Raw genomic sequence first — 25750 nt, forward strand, 5'->3', positions numbered from 1 at the left:
CGGGATGAAAGAACTTGGGAGGGTTTATTTTACATTATATACAGAGAGGTGAGAGTCAAGTAACAGTAGTACAGTCATTACGGGCCGGCAGCAACTCGGACGCTGCGGCCCGCGGCAAGAAGTTCGAGAGAGGTGAATCCGGGAAAGCTCCGGTCCCTCTGGAATGCTTCTTTTAAACCCTTCGAGGACTGGAAGACGCGTCATGTTCGGCCAATGGGAGGGCCCGCTCCGATGACGCCACCTTCGGCCAATGGTAGGCACCCGTGCGGTGATGTCACACCCGGCGGCTGCCCGCGGTCTTGCCTTGCTGTGGTGCAATGCTCTCTTCAAAGACGGCCGGTGAGGCGCTGCCAGGCCTTCCCGGTACATCACAGCCGTCTTGTTGTCACGGTGCATTACAGCCGTCTTGCTTCGGGACCCAATTTACTTGCAACAATGCCGGGCTATCCCTTCGCTTTTCTGGAAGAGTCAAGCAGTGAATAGCTACCGCGGGGCACACGAAGTGGGGGCCGCCAACTTGTTTGCACCTGTCGTGCCTCAGGAATGTGTCATCCATGCTTCTGCATTCCTTACGTAGCAGTGGCGCGATTCGATGTGGTCTGGGGAACTCGAAGTAGGCTCAGGAAACAGCCCCATATCTAACAACGCTTGGAGAGCTTCGCGCGCGCGTCTCCCACCAGCTCATCGCATTCCGCCGCGAGGGGCGCCCTCGTCTGCGCCGCAGTTACTCCTGCACGGAGCCTATAGTTAGCACAATAAGTTCTCAACTTTTCTGCAGTGACTTTAAATGAAAAGCTTATTTTAGGGCTAAGTTTGCTTACATTTCCCCTAGAAAAGTATACCTCGGTTGTAACCGCTTCCAGAAACCAAGGTACTTTAGTATGTGCCAATTGTGGTGACACTGAAATCACTTTTTTACACTGCACAAACTGAGGAGTGCTTTATGACATGCAACGCCCACTTGCTCAGTCAACTTGCAGATGTAACAGACGGTTTGATTTTCAAGTGGACTAAGCTCGCTGCAGACAAGTTGGATATCCACATTTTGCTTTACCAAAATGCTTTTGAAGTTGTTAATCCCTTGGGCTCTGCTAGAAAGCAGCACGAAATTGTTGGGGTTTACTACATGCTTGCAAACATCAGGAAACCCAAACAATCCAGTGCTGACCACATTCAGCTAGCAATATTATGCCTGGAGTCCGACCTCAAATACTTTGGTCAGGATAAAGTGTTTGAGCTGTGACGAAGAAGATCGGCAGGCTAAAAAGCCCCGTTGCCATCGCGTGGCTCGTACCCAGTTCGTTCGCTGGCTGCGCCCTACCTGCTGGTGCTGAGTTTGTCGCTGCTGCTCTACGAGCCGAATAAACCCTCCTTACAATTGGTGGAGGTGCTGGGTACAACCGGAATTCTGGAACTTCGTAATCGGACACTGCAGCCCGTCTTCATAATGCCGGGAGAAGGACCACCACAACCCGCTGCCCCGGTGACTACCGTGGTCTGCCCCGGCCCAATGCGTCAACGCAACCCACCCATCTTCAGTGGTACCGAAGACCATGATGTAGAAGACTGGCTCGCTGACTACGACCGGCTGAGCATCCACAACCACTGGGACGACACGAAAAAACTGAATCACGTGTCGTTTTATTTGAGCGGTGTCGCCAGCGTGTAGCACCGCAACCACGAACGTAATCTGACGACGTGGACGGCCTTCAAGACTAACGTGACAGAGGTATTTGGGCGCCCCGCGGTTCGCAAGCTTCGCGCCGAGCAACGTTTGCTTGGCCGTGCGCAACAGTGTGGGTAGACATTTACCAGCTATATAGAAGATGTTGTCGACCTCTGCAACCGCGTTGACGTCACAATGGCTGATGCCGAGAAGATCCACCATATCTTAAAAGGTATTGAAGACGACGCCTTCCAGATGCTGTTGGCGAAAAATCCGTCGACAGACTCTGAACTCGTCAGTCTCTGTCAAAGCTTCGACGAACTGCGCAAACAACGCGTAGCCACCCGCCAATCTACACCTCAGGCCACTTCAATGTCGAGCTTGGCTGCTGCCCCGGATGACACCTCGCTGCTGCTGCAGATCAAGGAGTTCGTCCGTGAAGAGGTGGCTCGTCAGCTTTCCTTGATTCCACATACACACGGCCAGCCGAGTACTCCGTTGGCGCCCGCTCTTCAATCTGTCATCAAGGAGCAGGTAGCCGACCACATTTCGCCTTCTTTCCAGCAGGCTCCGACGGCCGCTCCCCTGACGTACGCCGAAGTCGCGATGAGGCCTGCGTCACAGACCTACGGCCCCCTTCGCCCACCTTTGCGCCCACCCGTATCCCCTCCAGTCCGTCCAGTGGTGCACTATGACCGGCCTCAAGACCATTGGCGTACGGAAGACAACCGTCCGATTTGTTTTTATTGTAGCCGTGCTGGACACGTGGCACGTCACTGCCACCTGCTTGCACCGAACGTGCCCAATAATGTGCGTCCATATGCGCCACGTTTCCAGCAACGCCCCAACTATTCGGACACCTTTGAATCTCCTCCTGCCGTCGACGCCGCATTCTCCGCCGCTCGCCGTTCACCTTCTCCTCGCCGCCGCTCGCGTTCCCCCATGCACCGGCGGCGGAGCCCTTTGCGCCAGGAAAACTAAAGATCGCAGTTCAGGAGGCGAGAACTGCGGTGTCAGCGAAATGTTTAAGGCCTCACTGATTAGTGACATACTACTGCTTGAGACGAAGTGCATTTCCTTCAATGGCTGCCAGGTTAAGGGCACAGTTTGGCAGTTCTGGGCGATAACCTTGGGTCCCACTACACAGGTGAGTTGAGTGAAAGCTTCAGTACATCAAGCTAGTTTTGCAGGTATTGCTTATGGGGAGACACAGGTCTGGGAGGCGAAAAAATTTCTCAAAAATTTATTTTTGAAGTTTTTTTTCTTATAATCAATAAGGTCTAAAGAAACTGATTCTAAAATACTATAGCGATGCAATGCGCATTTGTTGAGTTATTCGGTCTCAAAGTGTTCCATGGCCATTTTCGCTCGCGAAACCACCTGAAAAACGACCATATTCAACGCCGCAGCGCCTGAGGACCACGCCAAATAGCGCGGCCATTTTGGTCTCATTTGAAAGATGCATTCTTCTATTGTGTGTTCCTAGCGGAAGAGCGCTTTCCGTCTGGCAACATCACAGCTATCGCGCATAAAATAAACTAAATCGCAGATTATTGGTGCGTTTCTATCACTTGGGGCAGTTCCCGATTCCCTAATGGATGCCAATGGATTCGTCTGCTAGACAGCGGCGCGTACTGCGCCATGTTACATAGAGGCCTAAGCGACAGCTGTGCGATCGGTGCGATGACAGGCGGTCATCGGAAGTTATGGACTGTTCGGGAAGAGGCGAAAACGGCGTCCGAGAGCACGTAGCGTATCACTAGCCAGACCTCCTGCCGCCAATAACACGGAAGAAGCGGGCTGTGCCGGCGCTATCAGGAACGCGGCACCCGCGGACGTGATAGCCGCGACCAAAGATCACATGCGAGCTGTGCGCGTCGACACCCCCCAGGTTTCCGAGGCTGAAAAAGTGGCCATCCAGTGTCGTGCGAGTGATATTCGCAACTGAAATCAGCATTAGGGGGCAGTGCGAAGCCTGGCCCGGTCTGTGCTTAAAGGCAGAAGTTCAGTCGAGACTTGAAGTAATGATGATGATATGTGGTGTTTAATGGCGCAAGGGCCAGGTTTGGCCAAAGAGCGCCATGACAAGTGGTGATGTTGACGATGTATTATGGAGATGTGACTTGGCTGTAAACTGGCCTAAAAATTGTCGCTGTAAAGTGCGTAAAATCTACGTGCTATAAAATTATGGCGATGACTCATGACGAATACTTTGAACATTAAAATCCATCGTAAAAGAATGATGCAGAATAGAAGATATATGAGATAGTAAAATTACCTAGAGCACTGCTCCCTCACCGGAGCCCTTGAAACACAAGGGCCTAGAGGCGCGTGCTATACGAAAGAGCTATCACAGCGGCATCCTCTGAAGAGAGGACCCGCTACGAACACGTGGGGCTAAAAACATTCAAGACAACATGTTTTAGAAAACTTAGGACTGCGTTGGTGTCAAATAAAGGTTCTGGGCCGAGTAGCATTACGGGATGTAGGGGGATGTGCTGCCGGTATGCTAGGGAAAAATGTTTCCTTCTTTCAGATTCGGCTGCCCGACACTCCAGGAGGACGTGGAGGACGGTCAGCCTCTCCCCGCATCTACCGCAGGTTGGAGGATCATTTTCAGTGAGTAGAAAGTTATGCGTGCCAAGTGTGTGTCCTATTCTCAGGCGACAGAATAGGACATCTGTTCGCCGTGATTTTGTTACGGGGGGCCAAGAACCTAACTGTGGCTTTATCACGTGCAGTGTGTTATTTACTTCTGCGTCCCACATACGTTGCCAGTGGTTTCGCAGTTTCCTTCTTAAGAAATGCTTCAGGTCTGTGACAGGGACCGAAGCAGTAGGATTAACTGCATGGAATGAAATTGATGTCGCCATCTCGTCCGCTAGAACGTTACCCTCGATGCCCCTATGTCCAGGCACCCAGCATATAATGACATGCTGGTTAGACATATACGCTCTACAGAGAATGGAATAGAGCTCAGTTATTACGGGGTTTCTGTGTTTACAGTGTGACTTCAAGGCTTTTACGACACTTAGGGAGTCTGTAAATAAAATTGTTTTTTGAATATTTGATTTTCTGATATGTTTCACAGGCGACAATAGTGCATGGGCCTCAGCCGTAAATATACTTGTTTCAGGGTGCAGTACACCGGATTCCGAGAAGGATGGACCAATGGCTGCGTAGGACACCCCGGCATGCGACTTAGAAGCGTCTGTGTAAAACTCTGTGCACGAGTACTTGTACTGGAGCTCCAAGAAATGCATTTTGATATGTGTCTCTGGCGCATGTTTAGTGACCTCTACAAAGGATGTGTCACACTCTATCAGCTGCCACTCCCAGGGTGGTACTAGCTTAGCTGGAGGCATTAAGCGTTGTTCGAGAACTGGGACATCCATTTCCGCGCAAAGTTCTCTTGCACGCAGTGAGAAAGGAAGTCTCATAGAGGGTCTGTTATGAAAAAGTGTTTCACTCGTCAAGTCGTTAGCGGTTGTGAAACACGGATGTTCCTTATTAGAGCGAACCTTGAGAAAATACGTTAAGCTAATGTTTGTTCTCTGAAGATGGAGTGGCCACTCATATGACTCTACATATAGGCTTTCAACAGGGCTTGTCCTAAATGCGCCAGTGGCCAGACGGATACCCAGATGGTGAACGGGGTCTAACATCTTAAGTGCGCTCGGTGCGGCAGAGTGATATACTACGGCGCCATAATCTAACCGTGATCGAACAAGGCTCTTGTAAATATTCAATAAACACTGTCTGTCGCTACCCCACGTTGTGTGGGATAGAATTTTAAGTAAGTTCATTGTTCTAAGACATTTTTCTTTTAGATGTTTTATGTGCGGAATGAAAGTAAGCCTGGAGTCAAGTATAACACCAAGAAATTTGTGATCTTTGTTTACAGGAATTTGTTGTCCGCCCAGTTCTACGCAAGGATCTGGGACCAGGCCTCTCTTTCTTGTGAAGAGAACACAAGAACTTTTGTGGGGGTTGACCTTGAATCCGTTTTGGTCTGCCCACTTGGAAACCTTGTTCAAGCCTTGCTGTACCTGTCTTTCGCATACTGTGAGGTTGCAGGATTTGAAGCCTATTTGTATATCGTCTACGTATACGGAATAAAAAATGGCAGGTGGTAGTGAAGCACGTAGGGTGTTCATCTTCACGATAAAGAGAGTGCAGCTGAGCACGCCTCCCTGGGGAACACCAGTTTCCTGGGTAAAGGGACGTGACAGTGCATTGCCAACTTTTACACGGAAGGTACGATTGGACAAATAGCTTTCAATTATTTTCAACATATTTCCACAGATGCCCATTCCCGACAAATCTCGCAGGATCCCGTAACGCCATGTTGTATCATATGCCTTCTCCATATCGAGGAATATGGAGAGGAAATACTGTTTGTGTACAAAGGCATCGCGAATATATCCTTCAATGCGCACAAGATGATCTGTTGTTGACCGCCCTTGTCTGAAGCCACACTGACAGGGGTCGAGTATATTGTTGAATTCAAGGAAGTGTACGAGTCTGTGATTAATCATTTTTTCAAAGAGCTTACACAGACAATTCGTAAGAGCTATCGGACGATAACTTGCGGCCAAGGAGGGGTCTTTTCCCTGCTTCAGGAGAGGAACCACAATCGCCTCTTTCCATGTAGATGGGAGTTATCCCGCAGCCCACAGAGTGTTGAAAAGTGTAAGTAGTGTAACTTGTGTGTCAGTATGTAGGTTTCTGATCATGTCATACATGACTCTGTCAGGTCCCGGTGCAGTGCTTTTGCATGTATTCAAGGCAGCTCTCAGCTCGGCAATATTGAAAGGCCGGTTATAGGGTTCATTCTGTCTGGATTTCCTAATTATTGGCTTACATTCTTCTGTTTGTTTATATTTGAGGAAGGACCGAGGATAATGGGTTGAGCTCGAGACGCTCTCAAAGTGCTCCCCAAGTGAGTCTGCCTGATCTTGCAGGGTATCGCCTTGTGTGTTTACCAGAGGGAGTGATTGTGCTTGTCCTCCTATTATCCTAATAACCCTGTTCCAGACTTTGGCCTCTGTGTACGAGTTGATGCCCGATAAAAACTTCTGCCAGCTTGCTCTTCTGGCCTGTCGGCGGGTTCGCCTGCCTTCGGAATTTACTTTTTTAAAGTTAATAAGATTCTCCGCAGTGGGAGAGGCGCGTAGCAACCCCCACGCTTTGTTCTGTTTCTTACGGGCGGTCCTACATTCGTCGTTCCACCACGGGACGCGTCGTTTGCATGCAAGACCACTTACTTCAGATATGCATTTAGATGCTGCATCTATAATGAAGGCTGTAAAATACTGCACAGCAGCATCAATTCCTAAAGAAGACATGTCATTCCATGAGATCCTAGTGAGAGCTCGGAACTTCTCCCAGTCGGCTGCATCGATCTTCCACCTAGGAGCCTGTGGTAGATATTCGCATTCTTTATATGTTCTTAGGAGTATGGGGAAGTGGTCGCTCCCGTAAGGATTGTCGTTAAGTTCCCATTCAAGTTCGGGCAGTATTAACGGGGAAACTATACTAAGATCAATTGAAGAAAAGGTTCTGTTTGCGAGACAGTAATAAGTGGGTTCCTTCTTATTCAGCAGACACGCACCGGACGAAAAAAGGAATTGTTCAACGAGGCGTCCTCGCGCATCAATACGAGAGTCGCCCCACAGGGAGCTGTGCGCATTGAAATCGCCCAGCACAACATAAGGTTCTGGCAATTGATCTATATAGGATTGAAATTCATGTTTCATTAATTTGTAATGTGGGGGTATGTAAAGAGAGCTAATGGTGATGAGTTTGTTTAGGAGAACAGCTCGAACCGCCACTGCTTCGAGAGGCATTTGTAGCTGTAAATGTTGACACGCAACGCTCTTATGGATAACAATGGCGACACCGCCCGATGATGCGACAGCATCATTGCGATCTTTGCGAAAAGTTATGTACTGTCCGAGAAAGTTTGTGTGTTTGGAATTTAAGTGTGTTTCCTGTAAACACAGCACTTTTGGATTGTGTTTTTGTATAAGCTCTTGCAAGTCATCAAGGTTCCTAAGAAGACCTCTGACGTTCCATTGTATGATTTGTGTATCCATATTGGTGATCAATAGGTGCTGTGTGTACAGAAACAGAGGTAGTGATTATGTAAATTACAGAGATTAAATTACAGAGCCCTTTCGAGGCCCTGTAACGGGAGTTCTGCCCTTTCTGGAGCGTTCGAGGGAACCTCGCCGCTCCTTAGGCGCCTGGTGCGCCTTGAGGATAGGTGTAGTGTCCATTGCCTCTTGTGAGGCGCCGGACACGTGCTCTTGCGAGCGGGAAGTTTTCAGAGGGAGTCCCGCCTTGGAGGGCAAGACCCCTGCGCCCACCAGCCCGGAGGTCGATGGGGCTCCCTGGGGGATTTGGCTGCGCCGGTTGTTGCCAGCGCTGGAAGGGGTCGGGGAAGTTGAGGCAGCCTCGGCTGCGCCCACCTTCGGGGTCGATGGTCCCTTCTCCTCGGTTGACGGAGCAGCGCTGGCTGCAACCGCCGCGGGGGCAGATGGCGTAACTGCCGACTCACGGCTTGTGGGTCGGACAGCCGCCGGAGGCCGTCGTGACGCTGCCCCCTGACGCGCCACTTCGGCAAAGCTGGCCTTAGGAAGGTATGCAACCCGCCTGCGTGCCTCTTTGAAGGTGATATTTTCTTTTACTTTGATTGTGACTATTTCTTTTTCTTTCTTCCAAGACGGGCATGACCGCGAGTACGCGGCGTGATCCCCATCACAGTTTACACAGTGTAGAGAGTTCTTACATTCTTCAGTTGCGTGTTCAAGGGCACTGCATTTCGCACATGTTTGGCGGCCTCGGCAGCTCTGCGAGCTGTGGCCAAAACGTTGGCATTTGAAACATCTCAAGGGATTTGGCACATACGGTCTTACACGGAGCTTGATGTACCCGGCCTCGATTGATTCGGGCAGGACACTTGAATTGAAGGTGAGAATTAGGTGCTTGGTCGCAATTTCTTTACCCTCGCGCCTTATCTTGATTCTTTTGACATTTATGACATTCTGTTCACTGAAGCCCTCCAAGAGTTCAGCCTCAGTGAGCTCCAGCAAATCATCGTCCGAGACAACGCCGCGGGTGGTATTCATCGTGCGGTGCGGGGTTGCTACTACTTGGGTCTCCCCAAATGATACTAGTTTTGGCAGTTTCTCAAATTGTTTCAGATCGCGGAGCTCCAAGAGGAGGTCACCGCTAGCCATCCTCGACACCTTATATCCTGGACCGAAAACGTCGGTAAGAGACTTAGATGCAAGGAACGGGGAGATTGTTCGCACTTGTTTAGCTGGTTTTTCTGCGTGGATGACATGAAAACGAGGAAAATTGTGGACTTGTCGTCCGAAAAACTGAAAAACTTCTTCGGTGCGCCCTCGTTTCTGAGGGCGATCAGGTAGTTTAGGAAAAGCATGTTCCATAAGTAATGTTGGGTTTTCGACCGCGATGCCGACCACCCACAATGGAGCCCTACAGGGGGACGTGACAGAAACAAGGGAAACCCTGCCAACGCCAGCCGTACATCGCTGCTATAACCAAATACAGCATAACCAAGGCTGGCTAGCTACACAAGGTTAACCCTTGCCGCCGGGAAATTAGGAAGTGAGGAGAAGTGATGAGAAGACAGGAAAGATGAAAAAGGGAGAGAGAGAAAGACGAAGATTGGAGAGGAGGACAGGAAAAAGCGACTGCCGATTTCCCCCGGGTGGGTCAGTCCGGGGGTGCCGTCTACGTGAAGCCGAGGCCAAAGGGGTGTGTTGCCGCCGCCGAGGGGCCGTAAAGGTCCAAACACCCGGCATTGGCTCAACCCCCAGGATCCCCTTTTCCCCGGACACGGCTAAGCCGCGCACGGCTACACGCGGGAGGGTCCAACCCTCGTGTGCTCGGGTACGTGGTGTCGCAACGCACCAAACGCCTGCTTGCGCAGACGCCCCTGCGGGGAGACTTGAAGTAAATCAGAGAGCTGTTGGAAGATTAGCACTAGGTGCCCACGGGAAAACCACAAACGAAGCAGTACAGGGGGATATGGGCTGGTCATCATTCGAAGCACGGGAAGCTCAGAGTAAAATTTCATACCGAAAACGCCTGAGGAAATTGGACGATAAGAGGTGGCCAGCTAAGGTATTTAAATACCTATACAGAAAGAGCGTTGACTCACACTGGCGGAAAATAACTACGAAGCTAACCAGTAAGGGCCTAAACATGGTCAATCCGCCTGTCCATTCCGCCCTCGTGGGTATGGCTCTCTAGTGGAGAGGGACGAGCGGTCGCAACTTTCCCGTCCGCACGCCTACTCGTTCCTCATTGGCTGGTCCGAGGCGGGCGGTGTCGGGTGTCGTCGCAGCAGACGTGGCGCTTGCTCAAAGCGAAATGAAGCCTATTTTTCTCCTTTTTATGATTTTTACAAGTTATCTGGCACCCACGGAGATAGTCACCAAAGGCAGCAAGCCGGTGCAGCCTTCCAGGCCTCGTCAGTGCGTGCGATCGCCGACAGAAATTGATGGAGCGCAGGAAGTGTGTTGTGTTTAGGAGAGCGTCGGAAGAAATATTTGAAGCCGTCGACTTCGTCATTTTTTGTTCCATGGTTCGCGTGCGCGTCGCCAACAAGAAGTCCATCAGCTATTTTATCAATCACTAGGAAAAAGCTCGCATCAGAATTTAACTGCACTATAAATAACGCCACACTTAAAGTGAAGGAGTACAAGTACCTTGGCTTAACATTAACACACGATTTCAAATGGGAGCGCCATGTTAACAACGTTACCTCGACCGCACAAAAAAAATTGTTTTTCCTGAACAGACGTCTTAGACTACCACCCCCAAACACAAAACTACTAGCACATAACACGTTTGTCAGATCTGTATCAGAGTATGCTAACGTTGTTTGGTTTCCTTTCACCAAAGAACTCATTAACAAACTATAAGCAATTCAAAGGAAGGCACTAAGATATATTTACAACAAACATAGGTTAACAGACTCACCCACAGAATTGCTAAAACAGGCCGGTATACTGACCTTACAAAAACAAGCCAAGCTTGCACGATTAAAATTTATGTATCAACTTACTCATAATGAATTGAAAATAGACAGTTCCAAATACTTATCTTTAGCACAAACACGACTCACCCGAGATAAACATTCACTATCATTAAACGAACACTCATTTCATTCGGAAAGCCATAAGCATTCGCTTTTCCCTTTAATGACACGTGAATGGAATAAGCTGGACCCTAGTATTACAGACAGCCCATCGTTAACAACGTTTTTGACATTAGCCGAAAATGAATTGCGTGCTTAACAATTATGATGTACCTGTGTCACCATCTATTTTTGTGCCATTTTATTTCATTAGATTGTGTACATAATCACAATTTCTTTAACGACACCTTAAACGTATCTTATGGATTACTACCTCTTGTGTATACCTCACTTTTATAACTTGTATTACTTGCCATTACTGAGTACTATTGTTTATTTATGCAAATTGTTTACTTCTTTTCCTGTTGTTATTGCTTACCACCATTGATATTTGACAGACTACCTCATTACCCCTTATTACTCTTAAATTTAATGCTACGTATTATTGTATAATTTATGCCTACCATTTTGTTCGCCTTTGGAAATTTTCTACCTTTGATTACCTGCTGTTTTTTTTCTCATAACATTATTACAGTGTATAACGTTACTTTTCTGCCTAGTACATTGTCTGCCTCTGCTAACTGCATGTCTAATATGTCTAATCTAATTATTGCGCCAATTATTATTGTTACACTGCAAGATAAATATGTATGCCCTTCGTGTTATGATCCCTGATGGGATCGACAGTATGAATAAATAAAATAAATAAATAAATAAACCATACACGTGCATTCTGAACAGAACACATGTTCAGTGCGTGGCGAAATAAGTAGTCTCTGATTGGCGCACACAGCGAACACGATTGGTAACTGTTCCGTCTACACGGATTGTTGCAGCGAAGTGGTGAACGCCAGCCCTTCGCAACTTTCAGAATTGATGATACGATCAGTAGCGATAAGTTTTGAAGTGAAAAGCTTCCCTACGCTAGTCAACACAGCGCTTCGCGCGAGCCGGCGTATGTCGGAGCACGAGTGACGTCACGCACGGCGCAGGTGGCCACTGCCGTGCGCTATGCGTCATCGTTTGACGTTCGTCGCAAGCGCGTGTTTATCGCGGAGGCTGACTATATAACCGCTTGCCAGAGAATAGGCGTACGCATTCAACATGGAAGGAGAAGAGAGTGACACTACCGACACAGAAGTGCTACCACGGGAGTTGGCTCAAAAGGAGCGAAGAAATGAAAGGCTCAACGAGCGTCCGACACACCCCAACAATGAGAAGAATGTCTCGCTAAACGATGCAGCAAAGCCGAGTCTGAAACGCCAGACGTACGACAGGCACGTCTCTCTAAACATTTGGCACAAAAGTCCTGTTGAGCGGTACCAGCAACGACCAGGGAACATGGAAAATGTGACCTACGCCGAATTCATGCTGGAATACAATATCAACACGATAAAGAAGAGGAAAAAACCGGCTATACTCAGGTGCCGCAACTACAGTATATGAATGAATGTATGCAATGAATGTTTTATGGCGCAAGGACCAAGTATGGCCAAAGAGCGGCTTGTCCGTGGTAATGACTTCGCAGTGTAATCATGAGTTCGATGAAGTTGGTGTGACGTGGCTGTAAAGGGGCCTTAAAAATGGTCGCGCTAAAGTGCGCAAAATCTGTATAAGATCATGGCGATGACTTATGACGTGTACTATGGACATTAAGATGCATTTAAATAGAATGATACGATACGTAAAAATATATAAGGTTATAAGATATGCTAGAGCACTACTGCCTCCTTAGAGCCCTTGAAAAAACAAGGGCCTGGAGGCATGTGCTATGCAAAACTGTTATCGCAGCGGCATCCTCTGGAGCGAGGATGCTCTACGAATTTAATGGGCATAAAACTTATAGTACGACATCATTTAAGAAGCTGAGGACTGCCTTGGTGTCAAAAAGCGGTTCCTTACCAAGAAACATAGCCGGGTGTAGAGGGATGTAATGTTGGTAAGCAAGCGGAAAATGTTTCTTTCTCTCCGTTTCGGCTTCCCGACACTCCAGGAGCACGTGGAGGACGGTAAGCCTCTCACCGCATCTACCACAGATTGCAGGTTCACTTCCAGTAAACAGATAATTATGGGTGCCAAACGTGTGTCCTATTCTGAGCCGGCAGAACAGGACATCTGTTCGGCGAGATCTTGTTGGGGAGGGCCAAAAACCTAACTGTGGCTTTATAACGTGCAGTTTATTATTTATTTCTGCGTCCCACATGCGTTGCCAGTGGTTTCGCAGTTTCTTTCGTTTGTAAGGTTTCAGATCTGTGAGAGGCACCAAAGCAGTATTATTACCAGCAGGGAGTGTAATTGACGTAGCCATCTGGTCTGCCAAAACGTTACCTTCGATTCCCCTATGGCCGGGTACCCAGCATATGATGATTTGCTGGTTAGATAGATAAGCTTTGCACAGGTCGGAATAGACCTCAGTAAGTACAGGATTTTTATGTTTGTAAGGTGACATTAAGGCCTTCACCACACTTAAGGAGTCTGTATATATAACAGCTTTTTGGAGTTTTGATTTCTTTATATGCTTCACAGCCGACCATACAGCGTAGGCCTCTGCCGTAAAGATACTTGTTTCTGGATGTAGTATATCAGATTCCGAGAAGGATGGACCGACGGCTGCATAGGACACTCCGGAATGTGACTTAGAAGCGTCTGTGTAGAAATCTGTGCACGAGTGCTTTTATTGAATTTCTAGGAATGCATTCTTATTTCGACCTCTGGAGCGTGTTTTGTGACTTTTAGAAAAGATAGGTCACATCCTATCAACTGCCACTCCCAAGCAGGTAAGGGCTTGGTTAGGTGCATTAACGGAAGCTTGAGGAGTGCGAGATCCATTTCATCGCTAAGCTCCTTCACACGCAGCGAGAAAGGCTGTCTTATAGACGGACGGTGGCGGAAGAGTGTAGCATACGTCATATCGGTAATGGTATTAAAACATGGGTGTTCAGGAATGGAGTGTACTTTAAGGAAATAAGTAAAGCTGACGTATGATCTCTGTAAGTGGAGCGGCCACTCATTCGATTCGGCATATAGGCTTTCAATCGGGCTTGTTCTGAAAGCACCAGTTGCTAGGCGGATACCTAGATGATGGACAGGATCCAGCATCCTTAGCGCGCTCGGGGCGGCAGAGTTATACACTACGGCCCCATAATCCAATCGTGACCGTATTAGGTTCTTGTAGAGATTCATTAGACACTTTCTGTCACTACCCCACGTAGTCTTGGATAGAAGTTTCATTAAGTTCATTGTTTTTAGACATCTTTCTTTCAGATATTTGATGTGCGGAATGAAAGTGAGTATATCGTCAAGTATAATACCTAGGAATTCGTGCTCTTTGTTGATAGGAATTTGTTGTCCACACAGTTCTAAGCAAGGATCCAGGACCAGGCCTCTCTTTCGTGTAAAAAGAACACAAGAACTCTTGTGAGGATTGATTTTAAATCCATTTTTCTCTGCCCACCCTGACACTTTGTTCAAACCATGCTGTACCTGTCTCTCGCACACTGCGAGGTTACAGGATTTGAAACCTATTTGAATGTCGTCCACATAGACGGAATACAAAATGGCCGGTGGTAAGGATGCACGAAGTGTTGTCATCTTAACAATAAAGAGTGTGCAACTGAGCACGCCACCCTGGGGTACACCAGTTTCTTGTGTAAAAGGACGTGACAGGACATTGCCAACTTTTACCCGGGAAGTGCGATTCGACAAGTAGCTTTTTATTACGTTTAGCATATTACCATGAATGCCCATTTCCAATAAGTCTCGCAAGATCCCGTAACGCCACGTTGTGTCATACGCCTTTTCCATATCGAGAAATATCGATAAGAAGAACCGTTAATGTCTAAAGGTGTCCCGGATATTTCCTTCAATATGTACAAGATGGTCGGTTGTGGAGCACCCTTCTCGGAAGCCACACTGATAGGGATCAAGCATTTTGTTCTGTTCAAGAAAATGGATGAGTCACCGATTTATCATTTTTTCAAACACCTTACACATGCAACTTGTGAGGGCTATCGGGCGGTAGCTTGCCACTGAGGAAGGATCTTTGCCTTGTTTTAAAACAGGGACCACAATGGCTTCTTTCCATGCGGTCGGAAGGTACCCTGCGTCCCAGATAGTGTTGAAAAGTGTAAGTAGTGTCACTTGCGTGTCATTGTGTAAGTTTTTCAGCATTTCGTACAAGATTCTGGGTCTATTCGATTCAGCTGCACCACTTGAACCAGTTCACGCGGTGCCGCACCTTGCCGTTCGTTTCAGCGGTGCAGCTTAGCGCCCCCTGCACCCTAGCGTTCGTTTCAAAAAGTGCAGCAAAGGTGCAGCGCCGGTTCAGGAATTTTCAGAACCTGCTCTGCCTGTGGTGCCGCGTTGGTGCACGCGCGGTTCACGAGCTTCGTGAGCTTCCACACTTGAGAGCCGACCACAGCTAGCAGACGATGTCAGCGAACGACTTGCCGACGCTGTCGGTACTTGTAGACGGGGTGCAAACTCAGGTTACCCCTGTAGTCGACGGCGATGGGAGGCGCGTTCCCTTCGGCGATGGATTTGCCTACAGAACGCCAGGTATGTTAACCCTTTTTAGTCACATGGGGTCAATTTCTAGTTGTAAGCTCCTTCAATTAAGCTGTCGGCGCCTGTGAATATGGTGAACACGATGTATTCGTTGTTTAGCTATAGCAGTGTGCCTGTTTGTCAATATGCCAGTACTGAAGTGTATAAAATGCGTTATTCTGATCCGGAAATTTATCGCGCTTTGTTTCCCGTGCAACAAAGGCGGAGGGAATAGTAAGTACGTAGTAACGTGCGTAAAAATTAAAAATGTTGGCTGCGATAAAAGAAAAGAAAGAAGACGTTAACGTTTATTTGTTGCATTGCATACAACAAACTCGTATGCCAATCGAGAAAAAAATTGAAGTAACTGCTGCATTCTGACACCCTCACCGATTTGTCACATATGTAGTGAAGATGAGAACATAGACCATTTTTTTAAGTTCTTGTCGACGATTTATTAGCTTAAGTAAACGAACCCTACAAATACCACTCCGCCTTCTTGGATTAGATTTAACTGTTCAAAATGTACTATCTTTGGGTGCCCCTACACTTCGGCATAGCGACGGGAAGGTTAGCGTTGCCAAGATTTTCTTTTAGGATCAATGAGATTTCAACTCTGAATACAAAATTTTAAGCCTCCTTTTCATTCACTAAAATTGAATTTGAACTGTTTTATTATAATTATAGTAGAATTTTCATTTTCGTAAAATCATGCAGGCTCTACAATCTTTGTATTTTATAATTACTTAGCTATTATGGAATTTTGACTTATTTTACACTTTCTTATAAATTACCCAATTCTTGGCCAATCCCCCAGAGTGGGTACGTGCCACCAGGTCACAGGAATCTACATGTACATCTACGTCTGAGTGCGTAGGTTGACAAGTCGCTCCTCTTTACTGCTGAGCCCGCGTGTGAAGTTTCGAATACGTTAGTCCAGAGTAGATGCATACCTACAACTCAATGCGGTACTATTTTCTGTCAGATGGAACGGTCATCACGGTGATATTTCAAGAATGTGAAACTAATACGTCATCTGCCATGGAGGCAACGCCTGCGGACCTCAGCGTCGCACCGATGGAGGAGCGATCCAGATCCCCCGAGGATGAACTCTGGAGTGTTCGGAGGACCCGGTTCCTCATTTTGAAATATAAAGAGCTGAATCCTCTCGTCGGGAAAAAAGGCGGCCTTAAGCAAGTTTCATTTACTTTCTCATTGACTTGTTAACAAAAAGTTAAATTTCAACTTTGTTTGCTTTGGCACTTGCGAGCATACTTCAGCAGCTTTTAATGTGCTAGAATTGCCAAATTTTAATCCATTACTTTTTTTTTTCACAGGACAAAAAAGGCCATGTGGCAAGAAATTGCTCGTATGATCAACACAGAGTTCTCAGTTGTGATAACCGAGCTGCAGGTGCAGAATAAATGGAAGAGCCTTGAACGATCATATAAGAAGACAAAAATAAAAAACAATTCATCGGGGCACTCGACGGCTTTGTGTGAATACGAAGAGTGAGTGCTGTTGACTATTGCATACAGTCTCGGGCTTTTGTATTTGCAACTAATTCTTTTCTTCTTTCATAGAGAGCTAAGTGATGTTCTTGAAAAAGAACACCACATCACACCGACAGTGCTGATGAAGCCTGGAGGAACAATTGAGAAAGACAGCAGGTGCAGTTGCCCCATTTTGACAGAAGTTTAGTTATCCCCCTTAATCCTGCACATTGTTTTTCAGCATGTCTCCCGGCGCTGATGACGGCACTGACATGGAGCCAGAATTGTCAATGGGCAAACCCCTGACAAGGCCTGCATCAGCTGCAGGTGTGAATGCACACCCTAAGGGTGCCTTGCGAAGAAAAAAGGACAGCACATCGCTGAATGCCCTCTTAAGAGAATTTAAGGAGGCGAAGGAAGAGCGGGCCGAACGCTTTGATAGGAAAATGGCTTTGTTAGAGCGGCTGGTTACAGCTGTGGAGAAAGTTGCCACAACGGCTCCTGAATAAAAATTTTCAAAAAAGAAAACGTGTGTGTGTGTTGTGTATTATCACCACGCAACACAGGACAACCATACAAAGTAGCCTGGGGCTTGCAGGCCCCAAACGTCTCGATTCTTTATCTTTCACAAACATTGTCTCAGAAAGTATATTTGCAGCATTACAGAGTGAAGCAAAACTTATCTGCATAAGTACTGCTAGCGGCACAAGGATATGCAATTTTAGCACTGCTTTTCGGCAATTGCCTTTCGCAGGCACTCACTGTAGCCTGCCACACTGCAGTCAACAACATTGCCACTGTCCTCATCGTTTCCGACTTCCTCCAAATCCGGGAGTTCCTGCAGATCTTCGAAGAAATCTCGCTCCTCATTGCATAAGTTGTGCAGGACGCATGCGCCCACTGCTTGATGCTGGCTGCGTCCACCAAGTACAGCCTGCGAAATCGCTGCTTGAGTATACCGAATGTCACCTCAACGGCAACTCGCTGCTGGGAATGGCACTTGTTATATTTCCTTTTCCAGGAGGGGAAGCTCCGCTGCGTATCCTTGTAAGGCGTCATAAGCCATGGTAGCAATGGATAGGCTGAATCCCCCAAGATGTAACCATTGCTGCATTTGGTTGCTGCAGCTTCAAAAAAGGGGCCTTCGCGGAGCACCCTGGCGTCGTGCGCCGAGCCGGGAAATCCAATGAGCACATCTATGAACCTATTCTCATGGTTGCATATGCCTTGCAGGATCAAAGAAGGAAACTTTTTTCGGTTGAAGTACGAGTGCGGGGATTCGGTCGGGGTGTTTATCTCTATGTGGCTTCCGTCCACGCAGCCAATTGTGTTTCGTGGCCCCTTCCCAGCGCTCTTGATTAAGAAGCCACCCTTGCTACGTTCTTGCTGTTGCTGGTCCGGCCACGCGATCACTTCTTCACTCATGCTATGTAAAAGGTTGAGCACCCTCTCAATGCAAGCGTGCACAGATGACTCTGTAACATCAAATCTGTCTGCAATTGAGTACATGCTGCACTGGCTCCCAAGATAGCTCAAAACGATGAGACACGTTTTTTCGGCACTGATTCGCGCGCGCCCTCCACGAGCTTCTGGGAAGAACGGTGACGCTTGATAGCGGTCTGCAAGACAGTTAAAGGTCTCGCGTGACAGTCGGAAGAGCCGCTTAAACTCAAACTCAAAATAGCTGCCAACGACGTCTTCATGGTATCGTGGAATACGATTTCGGTCTTTCCTCACCAGCTTTACGGCCAACATTACGACCAAGTCATCGAACTCCTCATCATCACTGTCCGAGTCCACAAGGTCCATGGCTACTTGAACGACAGTTGAGAGTGTGGCACAGTTCATCGTCGTCGTTCAGTGCAGCAGCGATGCTCACACACAACACACACACACCAGACCTGAGCAATTTTTTCTACAACCGCAAACAGCGCAACGCAAATAGCACAAGTCACATACAAATTCACCAGCGCGTAAACAACGAGCGACACGACGCAGAAGGCCTGCACAACACCTGCACCTTGGCATTCGTTTCTCCGGGGCGCTAGTGTCGCGCTGCAGCTGCACCACTGAACTGGCGCTGCAAAAGTGCGGAACTCGCCGTGAACCGCCGTGAACCACCGTGAACTAGGTTCAAGTGGTGCAGCTGAATCGAACAGACCCTCTATCACATCCCGGTGCAGAGCTCTTGCATGCGCTCAAGGCAGCTCTCAACTCTGCAATACTAAAGGGGCGGTTGAACGGTTCATTCTGCCGACACTTTCTTACGAGTGGCTTGCATTCTTCTATTTGTTTATAGTTGAGGAAGGGTTTGGAATAATTGGTGGAACTTGACACGCTCTGAAAGTGCTCCCCAAGTGAGTCTGCTTGTTCAAGCAGGGTATCGCCTTGTGTGTTTACAAGGGGGAGTGAATAAGTTTGTCGTCCTTTTATCCTGTTAACCCTGTTCCAGACTTTCGCCTCATCTGTATAAGAGTTGATACCCGATAAAAACTTCTGCCAACTCTCTCTTCTGGCCTGTCGGCGCGTTCTCCTGGCTTGAGACTTTGCTTTTTTGAAGTTAATAAGATTCTCTGCAGTGGGAGAGGCGCGTAACGATCCCCACGCTTTGTTCTGTTTCCTACGGGCGATCGTGCATTCGTTGTTCCACCACAGTACACGTCGTTCGCATGGCAAACCACTTGCTTCGGATATGCATTTTGATGCGGCATCTATTATGAACGCTGTAAAATACTCCACAGCAGCATCAATTTCTAAGGAAGACATGTGATTCCATGAGATACTAGTGAGAGTTCGGAATTTCTTCCAGTCGGCTGTATCGATCTTCCACCTAGGAGCCTGTGGTAGATATTCGTTTTCTTTATATGTTCTCAGCAGTATGGGGAAGTGGTCGCTCCCGTAAGGATTGTTTATAACTTTCCATTCGAGTTCAGACAGTATTGACGGGGAAACTAGGCTAAGATCAATTGAAGAAAAGGTATTGTTTGCAAGAGAGTAATAAGTGGGTTTTTTTCTTATTCAGCAGACACGCACCGGAAGAAAAAAGGAATTATTCAACGAGACGACCTCGCGCATCGATACGAGTCTCCCCACAAGCTGCAATTGATCTATAAAGGATCTGGCAATTGATCTATAAAGGATTGGAATTCATGTTTAGTTAATTTGTAATGTGGGGGTATGTAAACAGAACTAATAGTGATGAGTTTGTTTAGGAGAACAGCTCGAACCGCCACTGCTTCAAGAGGCGTTTGTAGCTGTAGATGTTGACACGCAATGCTTTTATGGATGACAATGGCAACACCGCCCGATGATGCGACACCGTCATCGCGATCTTTACGAAAGGTTATGTACAGTCTGAGAAAGTTTTTGTGTTTTGATTTTAGGTGTGTTTCCTGTAAACACGGCACTTTTGGATTGTGTTGGTGGATCAGTTCTTGTACATCATCAAGGTTTCTCAGAAGACCTCTGACATTCCATTGTATGATTTGTGTATCCATATTTAATGTGAATTGGTGCTGTGTATAGGGAAACAAAAATGTTGAATTAGATTACAGAGCTCTTGCGAGGCCCTGTAACCGGGGTTTTGCCTTTTTTGGAGCGTTCGAGGGAGCCTCGCCGCTCCTTAGGCGCTTGGTGCGCCGTGGGAATAGGTGTTGTGTCCATTGCCTCTTGTGAGGCGCCGGACACGTGCTCTTGCGCGCGGGAAGTTACCAGCGAGGGTCCCGCCTTGGAGGGCAAGACCCCTGCGCCCACCAGCCCGGAGGTCGATGGGGCTCCCTGGGGGATTTGGCTGCGCCGGTTGTTGCCAGCGCTGGAAGGGGCCGGGGAGGTTGAGGCAGCCTCGGCTGCGCCTACCTTCGTGGCCGCTATCGGTCCTGCGGGATCACTGCGTGTAGCGCAGGATGCCGCAGATAACTCTTGTGGGGCCGGCAACCCAAGGGTAGCCTGGCGTGGTTGCTGGTTGGATGGAGTAGGCTTACCTACTTCCACCCTGGGGGCAGGAGCCAAAGCTGCCTGCTCGCTGCACGCGGGCTGGGTACTTGGCATTGGCCGCTGCGCCGCTGCCCCCCGACGCGCCGCATCAGCATAAGGTGTGCTGTGGAAAGGTGAGCACCTCTTACGGGCTTCCTTAAACGAAATATTTTCTTTGACTTTGAGGGTAATTACGTCCTTTTCTTTTTTCCAGTTCGGACAGGAGCGTGAGTAGGCAGGGTGGCCTCCACTGCAGTTCACACAGTGAGGTGTGCCACTGCAATTGTCGGAAGGGTGGCCCTGGACTCCACACTTTGCACAAGTTATTTGACCACGGCAGCTCTGCGAGCCATGGCCAAACCTCTGACATTTGAAACACCGTCTAGGGTTGGGAATATATGGTCGCACGGTTAACCTGATATATCCTGTTTCGATGGTTTCTGGTAGTGCGCTGGATGCAAATGTTAAGATAAGATGCTTGGTTGGAATTTCCTTATTGTCCCGTCTAATCATAATTCGTTTTACATTGGTAACATTTTGTTCTTTCCACCCTTCCAGGAGTTCTGCTTCTGTCAAATCTTGGACGTCTGCCTCTGATACGACTCCGCGTGAGCTATTCATTGATCTGTGTGGTGTAACAGAGACTGCTATATTGCCAAATGTCACAAGCCTGCCTAGTTTCTCATACTGATTTTTCTGAGGGATCTCAAGAAGAAGGTCTCCACTAGCCATTTTAGTCACTTTATAACCTGACCCTAAGGCTTCGGTCAAGGATTTTGCTACTGTGAAAGGTGAAATGAATCTGGCTTGTTTTTCAGGGTTCTCACTGTGTACTACGTGGTATTTTGGGTAGGTCTCTTTAGTTCGGGTGAAACATGTGCTCAGGTTTTCGGTGCGCCCCCTCTTCTGAGGGTGACGATCAAGTAGGCGGGGAAATGCGGGTGTTCCCATAGTATTTAACTTTCATTTCGGCAGCAATGGCGGCCACCCACTACGGAGCCCAACATGGGGACGCTGCAGGACTTAACGCGTAAGGCTGCAGGCGCCAACCGTGCATTGCCACTATAACCTAATATATTATACCCAAGGAAAGGCACATACACAAGGTTAACCCTAGATGCCTAGGAAAATTAGGAAGTGACGGAAGAGAAGAGATGAAAGGACAGTAAAAAAAAGAAGATAGGAAAGAAAAAGTTTGAAGAGGTGGACAGGAAAAGGCGACTGCCGATTTCCCCCGGGTGGGTCAGTCCGGGGGTGCCGTCTACGTGAAGCAGAGGCCAAAGAGGTGTGTTGCCTCCGCCGGGGGGCCTTAAAGGTCTGAACACCCGGCATCGGCTCAAGCCCCAGGATCCCCCTTTCCCCGGACACGCCTAAGCCGCGCACGGCTACACGCGGGAGGGTCCAACCCTCGTGTGCTCGGGTACGTGGTGTCGCAACGCGCCAAACGCCTGCTTACGCAGACGCCCCTGCGGGGGCAACTACAGTATAGACAATGTGGAAAATTACAAGCGAGAACACGTCATGCTATACCTCACCTTTCGTAACGAAGTGCATATACTAGACGGTAATGCCTTCGTCAAAATGTTTGACAAAAAGAAGGAGGCAATCATGGGGGTAAAGCAAAGGTTCTCCGCTGGTGTGTCTGGCTGAACTGATGGAAGCTTGTGAGAGCGTTAATAATGACAACAATGAAGAAAAAATATCTGTTCAGCAAGCTTGCGGAGATGATGGCCCTTCTGCTGTACCCACATTGGTAGACCAGAACGATAACTCTAACCTGTAGGTCCATGTTTGATTTCAGCACAAAGGCCATCCACGGATTGAAGGGATAAGGAAGTTTAATAATCCTGCATAACTTCTGGTATATATCATTGATAAGCAATTTGCATAACTACACAAGGCAGACGTATAGCATAACCATAAGCGAATGAAAGCATATCCACAAGTTAAACCGTAAGCATAACCATAGGCTGAATCATAAAGCATAACCATAAGCTAAACCGTAAGCATAACTATAGGCTAAATCATAAGCATCACCGAACCTTTTCGCTTCGAGCCAGGCTTAACCTTAGCTAAGCCCCGGCCAATTTTTGATTGCCTCTTTATCACTGCCATTCAGCGTGTGAGCCGTTTTGCCGGCAGCGATGCGTCAAGGTGACGGCGACGTTCGAGCTGTGTTCTTGCTGTTACGAAATGTGTTCGCAAGCCACAAACCGTGATATAAATGTGCGATGTGTCGCAGCGTTGTTGGGTGTAGAAGTGCTCGTTCTACGCGATGTGCACGTGCTCAGAAGTGAATTGTGCAGAAGCGTTGCCGATCGCGTTTTCATATTTAGTACCCTGAACCTGTTTGCCCTATCACACCAGCCATTTATGCTTCGTGCATGTATTGTTTGTTTCCGAAGTTGTTACGGCACTTTTGAAGGTGGTTCTATTGTGGGGGGGTTTAGGTAACATCATAATAGCTGCGTGCGTCAAGACGTACAGCCTTGTCCTGAAATGTGGACACGCCTGACAGCACTAATGTCAGGAATGAAAATTTCGGGCAGCCTTGATTTTTATTATGTGGGCATTGGTGTGAATAGCAAGAATTTCTACATTTCATGAAGTAAATTGCTTAAAGGTACGGACACACTGGCGGCATAACGCGCGCGGCACGCCGCCGGCGGCGCTCCGCGTGCCGCGAAAGCTCCCGCGGAAGCGGTTTGGTCTGCCGCGGAGAGGGTGGGTCGAGGAGCCATTTTCGGCGGCTTGCCGCGTGCCGCGAACCAATGAGAGACGTCCGGGCTATCCGGGCTTTCTCTTAAGCGCCACCTCTTGGCTACTGCCGAAGTTAACTTCCAGCGGTGGCGGCGGAACCACGATCGACGACCGAGCGCTCCGAGCCAGTCGCGACAAACAGCGCTAGTGCTTTATGTGCATCCACGTTGCAAAATGAATTTCAGCCGAGAGAACATGATAGAACGATTTCTGGAGACTGTTCGCTTGTTCCCCTTTTTGTACGATAAAACTCACCCGGAGTACTAAGATAAGAACGCCAAAATGAACCGGTGCGCGATCATCGGCCGAACATTCGATCTGACTGGTGAGTTGTTTTCATTCTTTATCTGAGCTTCTGCTGAATATTCACGTCGGCAGGAATGTGCGGGGGTGGGCACACTTGTTTAGAGTGCTCTAGCGGTGTGCTGCAGAGCAAATGATGTGGAATCTCGGTTTCCTACGGGCATGGTGATTTTGCCTGAGCGGTTTGCATGTCGTATCAGGCTGCGCGCTTCGTATAGCGCCGCTTGAGCAAACAAATTGCTCATCTTTTCATTTTGCAACCTTTCTTTGTGATAAACAGTGGCATTTCTGTAGGACCGCAAGCAGCCGCAAAATTTAAAAATGTGAAGGATCGTTGGCTGAAAATTGTGTCGGCGTCGGAGGGGGCCCGGAAAAGTGGCGCCGGAGGAGAGGCCGGAAAGGTCCACACAAAGGACACTTTTCGACATCGTGGATGGCATGCTGAGGAACACACCACAATATGCGGAAAGGAAAAGAAAAAGGCAACTTAGTTGCGCAGCCATCTGCGCCAACTCAAGCCTGGCACTGATAACTTCACTACGATCACCTGTCCTACCACTCTTTTTTAAGCCGCTTTCTTCGTGTTTAATATCTTTTTACCTGCTTTGACTGCCCAAGCGTCTGTGTGTTTAAGAATTTATTCCCTTCAGCTGCGCTGGTAGCTTCGCTATTGTAATTTTCACATGACCTTTTTCCTGGCGAGAAATCTGCAGGGATTGCATCAAAACACCTCAAATTTTACATTTCAGGTCTTCATCAAATGTGCACCCAGAAGAGGACATGTACGTTAAGTCTTGTTTCCATAAGTGTAACTTCAGTTTGTAAAGCTTCAATTGATTTAACTTGTTATGCATCTGTGCTTTTGTGCAGCTCTATTCTGCCATCTCCGCTGTCATCCAACAGCCCTTCCAGTCCGAGACTGGTGGCTAGGTGTGCACCTCATTGTTTGCTTACCATAACGGTTACTGCAGTGAAACAGTTTATGTACAACATTGCGATTTCATTCACCTGTGCAGCTGTATATCAAGCCCAGCTGCTACGCTTTTTCAAGAAATGTAAGCTGTACTAATTGTGGTGTCATTATCCACCAATAGTAGTAACATCCTATGTCTTCATATAATGCAGGTACTCTGACAGCCCCGATGACTTTACTGATGAAGACGATTTGAGGTGGGTGGTGATTTTCAGTTTTCCTAGCTGTGGTGCATCACAGGTTCCATATCAATACACAATTTCCACAAGCCTTTCACGTTTAAGAGTGGGTCCACTCTATTATGCACTGTTATGCTGCACTCCCATAGAAATGGATTAGTTTTATGTGCATACAGATCTTGGCTTAGTTGCTGTCATGACTCGCCGCTGGTGTGCAGTTTCAAGTGAATCACACACTCAACACTGCATTGCAATGTACTGGGAAAAACATTTAAGTGTCCTATTTAATGACTGCACGTCTAAAAACTGCAACAAGGTGTGAAACCAAGCTTTCGGGTACTAGATGAGTGTGATGTGTCTTGCTCCTTTTCATGGCATTGCAAGTAGACATGTTTTTTACATGGCATAAATGGCAGCATACTTATTTTTTCTATAGGCTCCCCAGCACAACAGAAGGTGCGGCATCCGCTGCCAGGTCTTCAGGGTAAGTTAGTGTTCACTTTCTTGTGTCGGAATATGACACCATAACATTTTTTTGAGGCAGGTTGTCAACTTCACAAGCAGGAGCCGCTGCCCCAGATCCAGGGTAAGAAAGTGGTGCGCACTTTCTTTGATTGGAAGCAGACATACTTTTCCAGTGCATTGCTTGAGTGTAATGATGTGGCCTGTCCTGCAGGTCTACCA

The 25750-nt window shown here is 47.8% G+C and overlaps 1 protein-coding gene, 1 long non-coding RNA gene and 1 pseudogene across 8 annotated transcripts in view; 1 reads left to right on the forward strand and 2 right to left on the reverse strand.

The window, feature by feature from the left end:
• The window catches only part of LOC140212822 (uncharacterized), a 192022-nt gene that overhangs the window by 28740 nt on the left and 137532 nt on the right, over positions 1-25750 (reverse strand). The window lies entirely within an intron of this gene.
• LOC140216301 (uncharacterized) lies at positions 15028-17388 on the forward strand. The gene is made up of 5 exons (XM_072286687.1): positions 15028-15398; positions 16372-16579; positions 16724-16897; positions 16970-17056; positions 17121-17388. Exons 1-5 carry the CDS (start codon positions 15272-15274, stop codon positions 17386-17388), a joined length of 864 nt encoding a protein of 287 aa, XP_072142788.1. The 5' UTR covers positions 15028-15271.
• On the reverse strand, positions 17456-18775 carry LOC126530137 (uncharacterized; annotated as a pseudogene).

Source organism: Dermacentor andersoni, chromosome 3 (assembly GCF_023375885.2).
Source record: "Dermacentor andersoni chromosome 3, qqDerAnde1_hic_scaffold, whole genome shotgun sequence".
NCBI lineage: Eukaryota > Metazoa > Arthropoda > Arachnida > Ixodida > Ixodidae > Dermacentor > Dermacentor andersoni.

Bases quoted from the DNA above. Each gene is read 5' to 3' on its own strand.
- LOC140216301 (XM_072286687.1), top strand. From the start codon at position 15,272: ATGTCAGCGAACGACTTGCCGACGCTGTCGGTACTTGTAGACGGGGTG. The intron at 15,399-16,371 runs GTATGTTAACCC...ATTTTCTGTCAG, and splicing joins ATTTGCCTACAGAACGCCAG to ATGGAACGGTCATCACGGTG. The intron at 16,580-16,723 runs GCAAGTTTCATT...TTTTTTTCACAG, and splicing joins GGGAAAAAAGGCGGCCTTAA to GACAAAAAAGGCCATGTGGC.